This window comes from Haliaeetus albicilla, chromosome 12 (assembly GCF_947461875.1).
Source record: "Haliaeetus albicilla chromosome 12, bHalAlb1.1, whole genome shotgun sequence".
Taxonomy (NCBI): Eukaryota; Metazoa; Chordata; class Aves; order Accipitriformes; family Accipitridae; genus Haliaeetus; species Haliaeetus albicilla.
This window is the reverse complement of record NC_091494.1, coordinates 7,835,781-7,848,836: the sequence shown is the minus strand read 5'-3', so window position 1 is coordinate 7,848,836 and position 13,056 is coordinate 7,835,781. Positions and strand designations below refer to the sequence as shown.

Sequence of the window (13,056 nt, the reverse complement as noted above, 5' to 3'; positions counted from 1 at the left end):
TCAAACCTTAATTGTACCCACTAGGAATGCAGTTTCTACAATATAGTTTTAGTATAGCTATCCCACACACAGCCACTGAATAACAATCAAGTATTCTCCAGAAAACTCAGTATTTACGTAAACCCAAGAGACTAAAATAGACAGAACCCAAACTATGTAGCACATTACTCTTGCACCCAAAAGGTTCTGAGGGTAAACCCTTACAGGGAGCCCCAACTACATCAACAAAATTCCACCAGGATACAGAGTGTCTGTAACATACTAGTACATGAAGAGAAAACACAAGGTTAATAGTTGCTAAACTAAGTTGGGAAAAGAACGCACCTATGTTTTAAAGATGCAAATACACCTCTAAGGAAGCAGAATTATCCCCCCCCCCCCCCCTAAAAAAAAAAAAAACCATCTTCCATATGTCATATTATCAAACTCTGACAGACTGTCTCAAAATACTAAATGGCTAAAGTCATACTAATGGCTAAATCCATTAATCAAAGCAAAGCAACTGTTAACAATATTAAACATGAAGAAAGAGGTATTACTTTATTAATGTAATAAAGATTGTCAGTGACATAGAAAAAACATGAATAAAAATAAGAGCAGTTTCTTCTTGACACTTCTCATTCAGACTTGCTTTCCAGTTGTGGCAGTACACTCGTGTGTCCGTAACACCAGTCATAACTCTCGGAAATTTTACTCACCTGGACTAATTTTTTCCAAAATAGGATATACTGACTTCAGCCAGTAACACATGAGGTCAAGAAATACAGCATTTCCTTAAATTAGAAAATGGCCAGAAAGGTAGCCTTTGTTTAAGCAGCATGCTTATAGGGAGAATATCCTGTATCATTTTATTGAACAGCACTTTCCTTAAAGTAACTTTAATGCCAAAAAGTCATGCATCCAGAGGTTAGGAAGTGCTAAAAGTAAAGGCTGAGGAAGATAACCTAAATTCTGGCATTTTTTAAGTTCTGAATACTTGACTTTGAAACCTGTATGCTTTAAAAATACAAAAACAATAAAAATACAATGCACCGTTTTATATATGTATTATACAGCCAGTAATGTATCAGTAATATCACAAAACATTTTTATGTTGTAAATTTTATGTCATAATAAAAAATGAGCAGATACCTGTTTTGCAGTCTTGTGTGCTCCTTGAGCCACTCTCTTTGTTTTTCCACCAGCTTGCCATTTTGATTTTCCTGTGTTGTTTTAATCAACAATAATGATTTTAATTAGATAGAGCATTCTAAAACACGCATTATCTCATCTTGCAATGTACTGATATAGGCACAATTGATGAGTTAACAGGTTTGTGAAGTTGTACATTCCAAATATATATTCCACAGTTCAGAACGTGGATAATGCCAGAAAACACACAAAAAATGAATAAAAATTACAAAGAAAGGCAAGAATTACAGACTTCATTAAACAAAGATAATCTACCTTTAAGTGCTCAGTGCCTCTGAAAATCATATCATTACAACCTACATGTCAAATATGATACTAGTTTTCTATATAGATTAAAAAAAGTCTGCTCTTGAATGACTGTTCAATCAGATATTACATAAGTAAAACAAGGCATATCTTTCTTAGGAAAAACAAATGTAGTAATTTAGTTTTTCTCAAACTGTTCACACAACCTACCAATAGATTTACGTATTTTCTGCCAAGAAAGATGGGGAAAAACAGAACTTAGAACTGGATTTAGTTCATCTACATTTAGGTAGCCAAAGGAAGAGAGAAAAACGTTCACAGAGCATGAGTCAATCCCCTTAAGATCTGAAATGCCTTCTCAAATGTAGCTGTCTCCCTCCACTGCTTATATAAAGAGACTTTAGCAACTATGCTTCCAAAATCAGTTTAAATTCCCACAGTCAGAAAGGATGATTTCAGGTCTCCATGCTGTGGTGGCAGCAATTTCTTAACTGATTAAAAATTATCTTTGCATAGATAAATTTGTGTTAGCCTAGACCTACCTGACATGTTTGCATTTAATCTTTGAGATTTGCTCAGGGGTAATTTAAAAAAAAAAATATTTTTTTTGAAGTTTTATTCCTTCAACTTAGTATCTAACTTGCACAACATGAAAATCACAGGATCCAATTACCAAAAACATAAGACAAAATACTAACTATGGCTAGAGTACTCTCTAGCACGGATTACATCTAAGTTTCAAGATTATGTAGCTGGATGAAGCCAAGCAAATAAATGCATTAGTTGAATACAGTTCCTTCCTAGACCATAGAGATCATTCTTGAATTTCAGAATTGTCCAGCTGAGATTTTAACAGTTCTTAGGCCAAACTCCCTAACACAGTCCAGCTGTTTTACATTGCTCTGACTATGTACAGCAGCTGTAAACCTGTCTTAATCAAGCAGTTGTACAGCTGGTTTGTACAGCTGGTTTGCACCACTGGCTATTCCAAGGAACAAGGCCTTTAATTTTAAAACAAATTAAAAATTATTTGCTTCATAATTCATTTTTTAAATGCTACCTTAGCCAGAACAACAGCTACAAATTAATATATTAAACTCAATTTAGCAGCACTCAGGAAAAAATCTGATTCAGCTACTGTAGGTATAAAAACTTCCTATTCACTAAAAAGCTTAAACTGCAGATTAGTTCCATGTCAGAATTATGATAACTGAAATATTTCAGTCTCCAAAGTCTCTCTTCTGACATGATTTACATTCTGCAAAGACAAGATTTTGAACACAATGGCATACAGAACTTGCACAGTGAAAAGGCTTACAAATATGGGTATGTTAAAATTAAAAAAGGGCAGATGAACAAAAAACCCAGTTGCAGTCTCTTTAGATTCTACAAAAAAGAGAATACTAATCCATCATCTAAGAACTGGGAAATGTCTGAACAAGTCCCCTGTAAAGACAAAAGCAAGTTTTCTGGCACTTTCTATATAAGGCAGACATTTAGAGAAAACTAAACTTATGTAAATACCAGGTTTTGCAAATTTAAAAGCAAATAGTGTGTGGCAAGGACTAATTTTTTCTTAAGGTGTATGGGCCAAAAAGTTTTGTATTTCAGCAGCAGCCACATTTCCAAGCTTTATTGTTCTTTTTCTTCTACTAAGAGCCTCTAGTTATTAGAAGACATCTTCCCTTCTGCTTTTGTCCTTTTATATTCACAAGTAGTAACAATACAAGAGCATTGCTCAACCATTAGGCATACGTTCAGTGACTACTGGTATGTAACTACAGAATACTAGCATTGCTATGAGATGCACAGGAACTCAATGACATACAAAGGGCATTACCTGCTAGAAATTTACTGAATTTTAAGGAAAGAACAATAGTGACCAAAGATAATAATCTCATCAGCTATTAAGTTGCCAAGGTGAGATATATAAAGTAGCAAAATTTTGCAGCATTCAGGGAGCTACAGTCATATTTTACACTTGAAGTCCATTTCCTCTCTGTCTCGTAATTAAATATGAAGCACACAGGGTTTATGATTTGTCAAGACTTCCTGTCACAAAAAGCTGAGGTGCTAATATCTCCAAAAAAAAAAAAAAAGCCATTGATAAACTATTTTCAAAAACTATCTTTTATACTAACAATCTCAACAATCATCCCTCACCTCTCTCTTCTGGATAGTTTTACTGATACGAGAAATGTGGGAATCACCTTTAAATTTAGTAATTAATAGCAACCCTCATTTCTGTTCTCACTACGGTAGAGATCAACTGCTGATGTGTCTTTTCAGCGTCTTTGACACTGTTCATCATCAGACCTTCAGCAGGAACAGTAACAATTTTCAGTTAATACTTCTTTTCATCTCCTTGAATGAATCTGAGGATACAATTGGGTGAGCATTCTGCTGTTTTCCTCCAGTTCTTATACACAGTGTGAGAAATCTACTCTGTCACCTCTCTTCTTCCGTATCATCTGTAAAACCTGTAAGACAGTCAGTCTACATTATAGTGCCACTGCTACATACAACCAGTCTGTACTCTGGAATCCATCTTACTAGCCCAGCTGGTGCAGTTGCCCATCTTAAGAAACATTTTTGCAAAAATGAGGCTTGGGTAAGACCTAGTTGCCTGGACCTCATTTAAAGTAAGGCAGAGGCATCTGCCTGGAGGAAGCAACCAGATGAGACCGATTATTTTTGATCCCTTAATTGAGGACGCATATTGAAGTTTCTAGTATTATTATAAACTGTATCTTTTTAGAAGTTTGTAGAGCAGTAGTAGGTACGATTTTTCTAACCGTACAACGCTAAGGATCTGGAGGCATGAACATCACCAAAATTCTCCATGTTTTTCCACCTCCAGATTGAATTACAGCAATGCATTTTGCACAAAATTACTTCTACAAATCACTGTCACTGTCTTATCCAGAATATAATGGCCCTGTATTCACCTATCAGCACTAGACTGGATTCCCATTCATTTCAGTGAAATTCAAGGTTTGAAACTTGTGAGCCTTAAAGATACCCTTCCCTTCATGTTATATCCTGCCAGTTACGATCAGATCCACTGTTGCTAGGGCTTACACACAATGTTTTCAGTCATGACTCTTACAACTTCCTTACTGGCCAAAGAGAGCCAAGTTTCATGACTTTCATCACATACTGCAAAACCTTTTTACTCCATCAGACTCTTGCTAAAGCAGTAGATTATACTGCACGCTCGCCAAAGTGTGCCAGGTACCTTTCAACCAATAAAGTATGTTTCCTTACCCTGAAATGCTTACTCTACAAATGAATTCTATATGGCAAGAGTCCAAATGATTTTAAACAAATAGGAAATAAGAAGGGAACAGTTACAAATACAAGATTCTTCCAATTTTTTGGACACATCTCTTAAAAGTTCCAAAGGTACCTTACCTTCTATTAACATTTAAATGTCAAGCCTCTGGGATGTTTTAACTGTTGCTAATATCATAGCTTCGATTTTATAATAAAATTTGTGTGTAGTGCTTATCTGCATGCGGTGCCTCAAATTTCATGCTAGGTATATAAAATAATTACATCAAAAAAACTCTGAAATCCACTATTAGAATGATCACAGCTTTCCAATGTGGGCAAGATCTAAGTGACTCCAACAGGCAATTGGTAGCCAGAGGTCTGGAATGCAAATTTAATTCTGGAGACAGAGTATCAGACTAGTGAATTTTTCACAGTTATAAGACTCTCACCCTAGGACACAAAGTCAACTGTACCGTTAATTAGTCTATCCAGCAGAATCTGCTGCATATTCATGAATTCTGTGAAGGAGTATTTTAATTTCAATAGCTGAAATGTGTTAACAGTCACGACCTCTTCTAGACCACTGCCACCATGCTTTGGATTTTCTCACGTCATTTATATATATGTATATTCGTAACAGGAATTTCAGATCTGACATAACAAGGGTGCATGCTGCTCCAAAACATGTAACAGAAGTGTGACCTGCCATTCCAGAAATCTCTCTCCTTTTTAAGGAAATATTTCTTATTGACAGGAATTATGTATTAAGGATTATCCATTAAGGAATTATCCATTAAGGAATTAGCAGGTTTTGATCACAGTTCTTTTCCTTATTGCTCTTTTACCCATGTCCTCTATAGAAAATACACAAGTCTTTCAGACAAAAAGGTAAATGGTAAGAAGGACATAAGCATACAATTTTTAAAGGAAATAGAAAAAGAAAGGATACAAACTGAAAAAACGAATCCAGCATTTTAATTTATCAACCCTCTATAACACTACCACTAGTAACAGCAAATGCCTATACCTCACTGTTTCTGCAGAAGAAAAAAAAAAAAAAATCTCGTAATGATTAACAGTATATAATATAAAATGTTAAATCACACACTGTTACTGCCAAAGCAAGACCTCTGAACATTATGAGCAGAAGAAACTGCCCAAAGACAAAATTCTGCTTTGTAGAGAAGAGTTGCAGGATTGGCTCAGGCAGCCTGAACCCTTGGCCTGATTTACACAACCCCTGAATGAGTTAGAACTGTCCTAATTCATAATATTGTTGTATCATTCCTCAGGGACAAAATACATATTGGAAGATCAGCATAAAATGAATCAGAGCTCACTGACACCAACATATATACCCTCCATGCCAAGACAAGGGTCAAGAGAAAAAGGATCTGGCTCTGCCACTTTCATTAGCCACAAGCTCCTTTCCACAGGGAAATTTTCCATCAGGCAATTATCATCAGATCCTTTGTATTGTGCAAAAAGGTCAACCTATGATTTAATGAAGAAATTTTAAAAAGAAGAAAGCACCAGTGACAGAAAGTTTAAAAATTACAATGGTGCTAATACAACCAAATTAAGGAAATGAATATAGCTACTTAGATTTTAATTATCATACATAACAACTTTTTAATGAAGGCTAAAAATTCACTTTTACATTCATTCTTCATGTGTTGGCAGAAAATGTTAGAGCAAACATTCATCTACAACTCACATACATACACTCGTTTTTAAGGGAAAAGTGTTACTTGAAAGTTTCTAAAAGACTATTACAAACAAGGCAGTATTCAAAAAAAGCAGACTCTTTAAACAGAAATTGAATCAGCTCACAAGTAGCTCAAAAATACTGTTACAAATACACTCCATGTTCCTTTTCCATATTCTCATTCATATTACTACCTTTCCCAAAAGTGTAATTCAGAATCTATAAATACTTTGGGCCCCATTTCTATTCTGCTTAAATGACGTATGTGACTAGTTCAATAATATCAATGGATCTACTAACATACTCAAGAACATGCAGGCAAATGTAAGACTAGCAAATAGATAAATGCATCTTCTGGAGACAGCCGTAAATGAAGCTGCCACAAGAACAAAAAACTGGCCCACTTAAAAATCCACGTATTCATGATAATAAACTGAGTAGCTGTTGCATGTGATCCAAAGCTGGGAGGTATGCATTCTACTTAGATTATGCTCAAGTCTTAAATTATTTCCATTTTCTCTTCCTACGTGTAGCTAACAAAGATTCACAGTACCTGTTTTTCTGCTGACCAGTTAGTGCTTTCTAAAAATGCCACTGCACAAAACGTCCTAAGCTGGGACAATACTGAACTAAAAGGGTCAAAACCTGAAACCAAAGCTTGTAAATGTGGACACTTGTAATTAGGCTTAGGATGTTTAGCTGACAAACATAAGTTAACTGTCATCCTGCTTGTCACTGTTCAACAGAGGTACAGCTATGGCTTCTGAACTGAATGCAATTTCCTTAATGAAACCTGCACAAATGTCCACGTACAAACATCTAAATAGGTTTTCAAGCAACCCTTTGCCTTCTGTGACTTTAGACTTTTCAGCTTTAAAAAAAAAAAAAAAAAAAAATCACAAATATACCTTAATGCATAAGGCAAGGCAAAGACAGTTTAAACTTTGGGTCAGTTTGCTTCAGACATACGGTTAATGATCTTGTAATTTAGACATAACTTTTCATAGAAATATCTTTTTCACTGGCAGAATCACAGAACAGCTGAGGTTGGAAGGAACCTTTAGAGATCATCTAGTCCAGCCTCCCTGCTTAAAGCAGGGTCAGCTAGAGCAGGCTGCCCATGACTATGTCCAGTCAGGTTTTGAGTATCTCCAAGGACAAAGACTGCACACAGTTTCTCCAGGCAACTTGTTCCAGTGTTCAACCACCTTCACAGCAAAAAATTTACTTTTAGACACTCCTGCCTAAGTCTCAAAAGCAGCAGCACCTGCACAGGGACATGTGAGCTACAAAAATACTTGAGATTAAGCCCTCAAAAACAGCATTCTGACATCTGGAACAGCTTGAGCAGCTTAAAAATTAAAATCAATTGCTGGCTCCTTAAGTCATCATAGCACAAGAGAATATTACAACAGTAACAAAACTGTTCCAAGGACTTGCATTATGGAAAACTGTCCCCACATATCCCCTTTAAGTCTTAAAGTTCTTCACAGATGTTTACCAAAGACTGAAGTGATACCAAAAGAAACTTCCAAACTTATTTGTTTTAGAGCATAGAGAGCAATTTGTTAGATTGTTCTAAGCCATCCCCACAATTCTGAATTCCCAAGTTACAAGATATCACTTTAAGACAACATTATTATATTACACAAGTATCTTGATAGTATCAGCAAGACAACAGTCTTAGATGTTGCTTACAGACAAAATGAAAACAGTTTCTAATCTGTCGTGATGAAGGTTTTATAAAGTGAACTGTCAACTGCAGGGTGCATTTTGTAAAAAAGCTTTAAAATTATACTATGTACACTAAACATAACGACTTATTTTTTTATAGAGAAATCCTATGTAAGAAACATGTTTCCAGGTGAGCAACTCCAGTGGACAAAGGGATGGAAGTAGAAAAAGCTGGTGGAAGACTGCTGAATACATACCATCATCTTCTTTGTTTTCCAGTGGAACGCTCCATGCAATTAGGTTCCTTGCTGTACGTCCCTCTTCTGCAACTATTTTCCTCACTTTGTCATGGCTGTTAGAGCGTTGGAAGGAAGCCTGAAAATAAGAAATACAGGGATGGGGAAAAAAAATAAATATATATATATATATATAAATTTTTGGTTCGATATGTTGATTTCATCCAAAGTAGGGTGCGCGGGTACTAAATTTTCCTCAAATACTTGAAACAGGTGTACATATTCATTTTCCCAAACATTTTTCTGCATAAGCAGATTGACTCATTAACATGACATGAGAGTTACTACCCAGCCCTCAGTATGTGTATGTCTACACCACACATTTTTAACCTCCATTTAATTGATTGTCAGTGCTGCTAGAGCATCACAGTAGACTTCACAAACGTTTTAGTTAGCTTGTGTTAATTAGAACTAATTACTCAAGATAAAAGCTGCAGGAGACCAAAACACATGTGTTAGCTGACTGCAGAAGAGGCTGTGTTCTGGTTTCGGCTGGGACAGAGTTCATTTTCTTTCTAGCAGCTGATATACTGTCATGTTTTGGATCTAATATGAGAATAATGTTGGTGACACACTGCAGTTTTCAGTTGTTGCTAAGTAGTGTTTAGACTAAGTCAAGGATTTTTCAGCTTCTCATGCCCAGACAGCAAGAAGGCAAGACACACAGGCAGGACAGCTGACCCAGACTGGCCAAAGTTATAGTCCATACCATGGGATGTCATGTGTAGTATACAAACTGGGGGGAGTTGGCCGGGGCGGGGGCACAGATTGCTGCTCGGGAAGTAACCGGGCATCGGTCAGCAAGTGGCGAGCAACTGCACTGCGCATCACTTGTTTTGTATATTCTAATTCTTTTATCATTATTATTGTAATTTTATTATTATCATTATTATTTTCTTCCTTTCTGTTCTATTAAACTGTCTTTACCTCAACCCACGAGTTTTACTTTTTTTTTTTCCCAATTCTCTTCCCCATCCCACTGCAGGTGGAAGGGAGCGAGCGAGCGGCTGCGTGGTGCATAGTTGCTGACTGGGCTTAAACCACAACTGCCTGGAGAAAGGCATGAGATTTATCGGAACTACCTGAAATGTGTAAAAAACCCACCTCTCTTTCACTGAGAAGACAAAAACCTAGAAAGTATTTCCTGGCAACTGAAGTTAGCTGTTATTACTAGAAAGCTGCAGCTGTTCAAAGACAGAATGAGAGACACTGAAGATGAACTTCACCTACCTAATAAACATGTTTCTTTGCACTTGCAAAATACACCATCGCAAGACATTTGAAACCAAATATATTAAGAAATATTTTTATCAACCAACAGATGTCAATTAGATAAAATCTTGCCTCTTCTCCAGTGTATCAAGTTATTCCTCAGAAAATAATTTGAAACAAAGCCAAACTATATACTGTAATGATAAATTTATATACCGTGATAGCACAAAACTGCTGACCAAGTTATCTTTAAACACTGACAAACTTAACCACAAAGAAGTTACATAAATCTAAATATTATTTCAGGCACAAACAGACTTATTTTCTATAGCATTAATCAGAAGACACATTTTTCCTCTTTTCATTCTTACCATTGTATGACTCAAGCCTGCAACCACTTAGTTTTATAGTACTAGTACATATTTAGAAAGAAAATACAGTAAAAATGAATACAGCAGATGAGTGGCTATAATTTAAGGTGGTAGGAAACGCAAGACAACTGAGAAACTGTTTTTACTTCAATGCTTATATAACAGTATTTAACTTCGGTTTCTCTCATCCAGATGTCCCCAATTGCATGTTTCAAAGCTGCAGTGTGCCATCTAGTGCTCCACAGACCTACCTAGAGATATCACCACATAATACAACGAAAACAAAGAAAAAAATAGCACTGCTATGTAAGTGAAGTTTTGGAAAACCTAATGAAATAAATAAAGCAAATTATATATTTTGGCCCAAAGAAACCCAAGCAAAGCATGTAAAAACCCAGGATCTGTTCTATGTAATTAATTGCCTATTCTTGCTAGGAATTTTTAGTAAGATGACTATTTCTGCTGAATCAAGTTTGGCTGGGGTTTTTAATCCCTTGTTGCTTAACAATACACTTTCCATCATTGATCTAAGAGTTAAAGACCCACGAATGTCACATAACTGTTTTAAAATCACTTTAAACTACTGTAAAAACTCCCAGTGTAAATACTTGTGGTGGCTTACTTCAGAACAGAGTCAAATAATTTTAACTTAATCACCTCTGAAATGTGTCTGTCTTAAACCAAAAGAAGAATATTCAGACTGCATTTTGCATTAATTTATTCTCAAATCTTCAAAAATACCCAAACATTCATCTTAGCTGGAAGTAAGGCTAATCTATGGCATCCCTAACTGCCAAAAATGAATAAGTAAACAAATAAATCTTTCCTCATGTATTGCACCTTTTCTTTCAAATCCTTCACCAGCGGAAAGTGTTCGTTTGGCACAATCTACGTAATATTTAACTATGGCTTTCCTACAGCATAAGCCTGTTCATTCTTGCCATACATGGAGGACTTGGAAGTCATCTGAATGTTTTTCTTTCCTATTATTTTTCATGCTGTTATGTCCCATTTCATCCTTCATTGGTCTTCCTATCTTCCAGGCTTACCATCCCTATTCCTTTAATCTTTTTTCTCATGTTTTCCAGATCTCAGATTTCAGGTTTTCTGAATCTGAGCACTTATGATTTTCTCTGCCAGATGGTCTCCAACTGATTCACATCTCTCTTTGAAACACAACATCCAGAAGCAGATTCAAATACTTCAGTGAAGACCTTCTGAACGTTAAACACTGCGGACAGGTTATTCACATCTTACAGATGATAATCCCATTTAATCATCTCAAAATGATGCATGGGGTAGGTTTCTTTGCAATACGATATTACCTTTTCATCACTTACGATATAACACATGTATCATGACATATCACACATAAAGTAGCACAACTTACACAGTCACAAAATAACAAAGCCTGGAAGGAACCTCTGCAGGTCTCATCCAACCCCCAAGTTCCTGTCCCCTGTCAGATCAGACCCAACTCTTCCTAATATATAAGCAGAATTTCTCTTGTTGCGCATACAGAATCTATAATCCCAAGGTTCCCTTCTGCACAACTGCTGCCAAGACAGTTGTTTTTCATCCTTATTTTTGGAGATCATTACTCCCATGTAAGTGTAAAACTTTCCATTAGTCCAGACCAAACAGACATTTAAAATTATTTATTTTTTACAAGCCAGAAACGCTTACAAGGAAAGCAGAAGTATCTCAACATGACATTTCCAAGTACTTTGTATCATGAAACTCGAACTTGACTTAAAATTCTAGTCTCCATAACTTAGATGTCAGTCAAAAGAAAACAACAAAGCCTTAAAGGAGGCCTTAACGGGACAGTTAGCAATAATGAAATGTACAGCCACAGAGAAGTGTAAACTATTGTGCCAAAGGCCATAGTGGGTATCAACACAGTCTTTTCATTTGACTAGACAAGAGTAAGCTTTATGCCCTCCTTCATACGAGTGAAATGATACTGATACATAGGTTTTTGTCCGCCCCCTCAACCAGAATCCCTCCTATTTGCTACTTAACTATCCAAAGAAGTTATCTTCATCAAAGTGCTCTAGACACAATCATGTTAGGCAAAAGGAGTGACTACAAATTTGTTTAGCCTTAAGTAGCAGATTTTTGTCATTTAGTCTGTACTGCTTCTTTGCATGGCTGTGAATATTAGAGGACCTTTTATGAGGATTCTTGTTTTAATGGTGTTCATATATATACACACATTGCCATAAACAAACCCCCCAGTTTCATCCATTGCATTCTCAAAGAAAATGACTTCAGCTCTAACCTCAGCTACTTCAAAGACCACCACTCTATTAGTGTAACCAAACATTATGGTCTTACACTAGAGCACAGGTTGGATGAAAGCAGTTTAAAATGGGAATCAGCTGAAACAATGTCTTAAAGTGCAAATAAACCAATATAGTAACACAAATAGAAATGATACAAAACAAATTTCTTCTACAGTAAAATTCATTTTTGAAGGTTTCTCATCATGGTGTTAACAAATTAAGTTGATCCAGTTTCTAGAATCAATACTTTCAGAGAGAAGGTACAAATGAACTGATCTATCAGTATATCCCAAAATGAAAAATTAGTTTTTCTTGCAGTAGGAAAAATCCTACCACACTGTTACAGCAGCTGAATGTCTTACCATCATATTATAGCCTTCCTCCACATCAACAGGCTCACTTATTACGTTTTTGGACGACCCCATTGAGTTTTCATACCTGTGTCAAAATAAATGCAATTAATTATTTTCACATAAACCACTTCTAAAATTAATTTTAGCTTCTTAGCAGCATTTATGTCAGAGACATCAGATGATCACAGTAAGCTTTTCAGAAGATAGTTTTATTTGTTAAGTGTTTGCATTGCTCCTTAGTAAAAGTAGCCAAGGGCCCAAAAAGAAAACAAAAAGAGAATGACCATACAGAAAAATGTAAATGTATATGTAGTAAGATAGTAAACAGTACACAGAATATTAAAACTTTAAAACAAATCATTGCATGGACTGCTCTGGAATAGTGAAAGGCAAGCAGAATAATCTTTCCTGTGACAGAGGACCGGGCAAGTTGGTTATTAG

At 35.9% G+C, this 13,056-nt stretch overlaps 1 protein-coding gene across 1 annotated transcript in view; it reads right to left on the bottom strand.

The window, feature by feature from the left end:
* The window catches only part of SCAPER (S-phase cyclin A associated protein in the ER), a 171,686-nt gene that overhangs the window by 156,777 nt on the left and 1,853 nt on the right, over positions 1 to 13,056 (bottom strand). The window contains exons 2-4 of the mRNA XM_069797892.1: positions 12,625 to 12,700; positions 8,353 to 8,470; positions 1,132 to 1,202 (exon numbers count right to left, since the gene is read on the bottom strand). Coding sequence (XP_069653993.1) covers positions 1,132 to 1,202; positions 8,353 to 8,470; positions 12,625 to 12,700 — 265 coding nt within the window. The remainder of the gene's footprint in view (positions 1 to 1,131; positions 1,203 to 8,352; positions 8,471 to 12,624; positions 12,701 to 13,056) is intronic.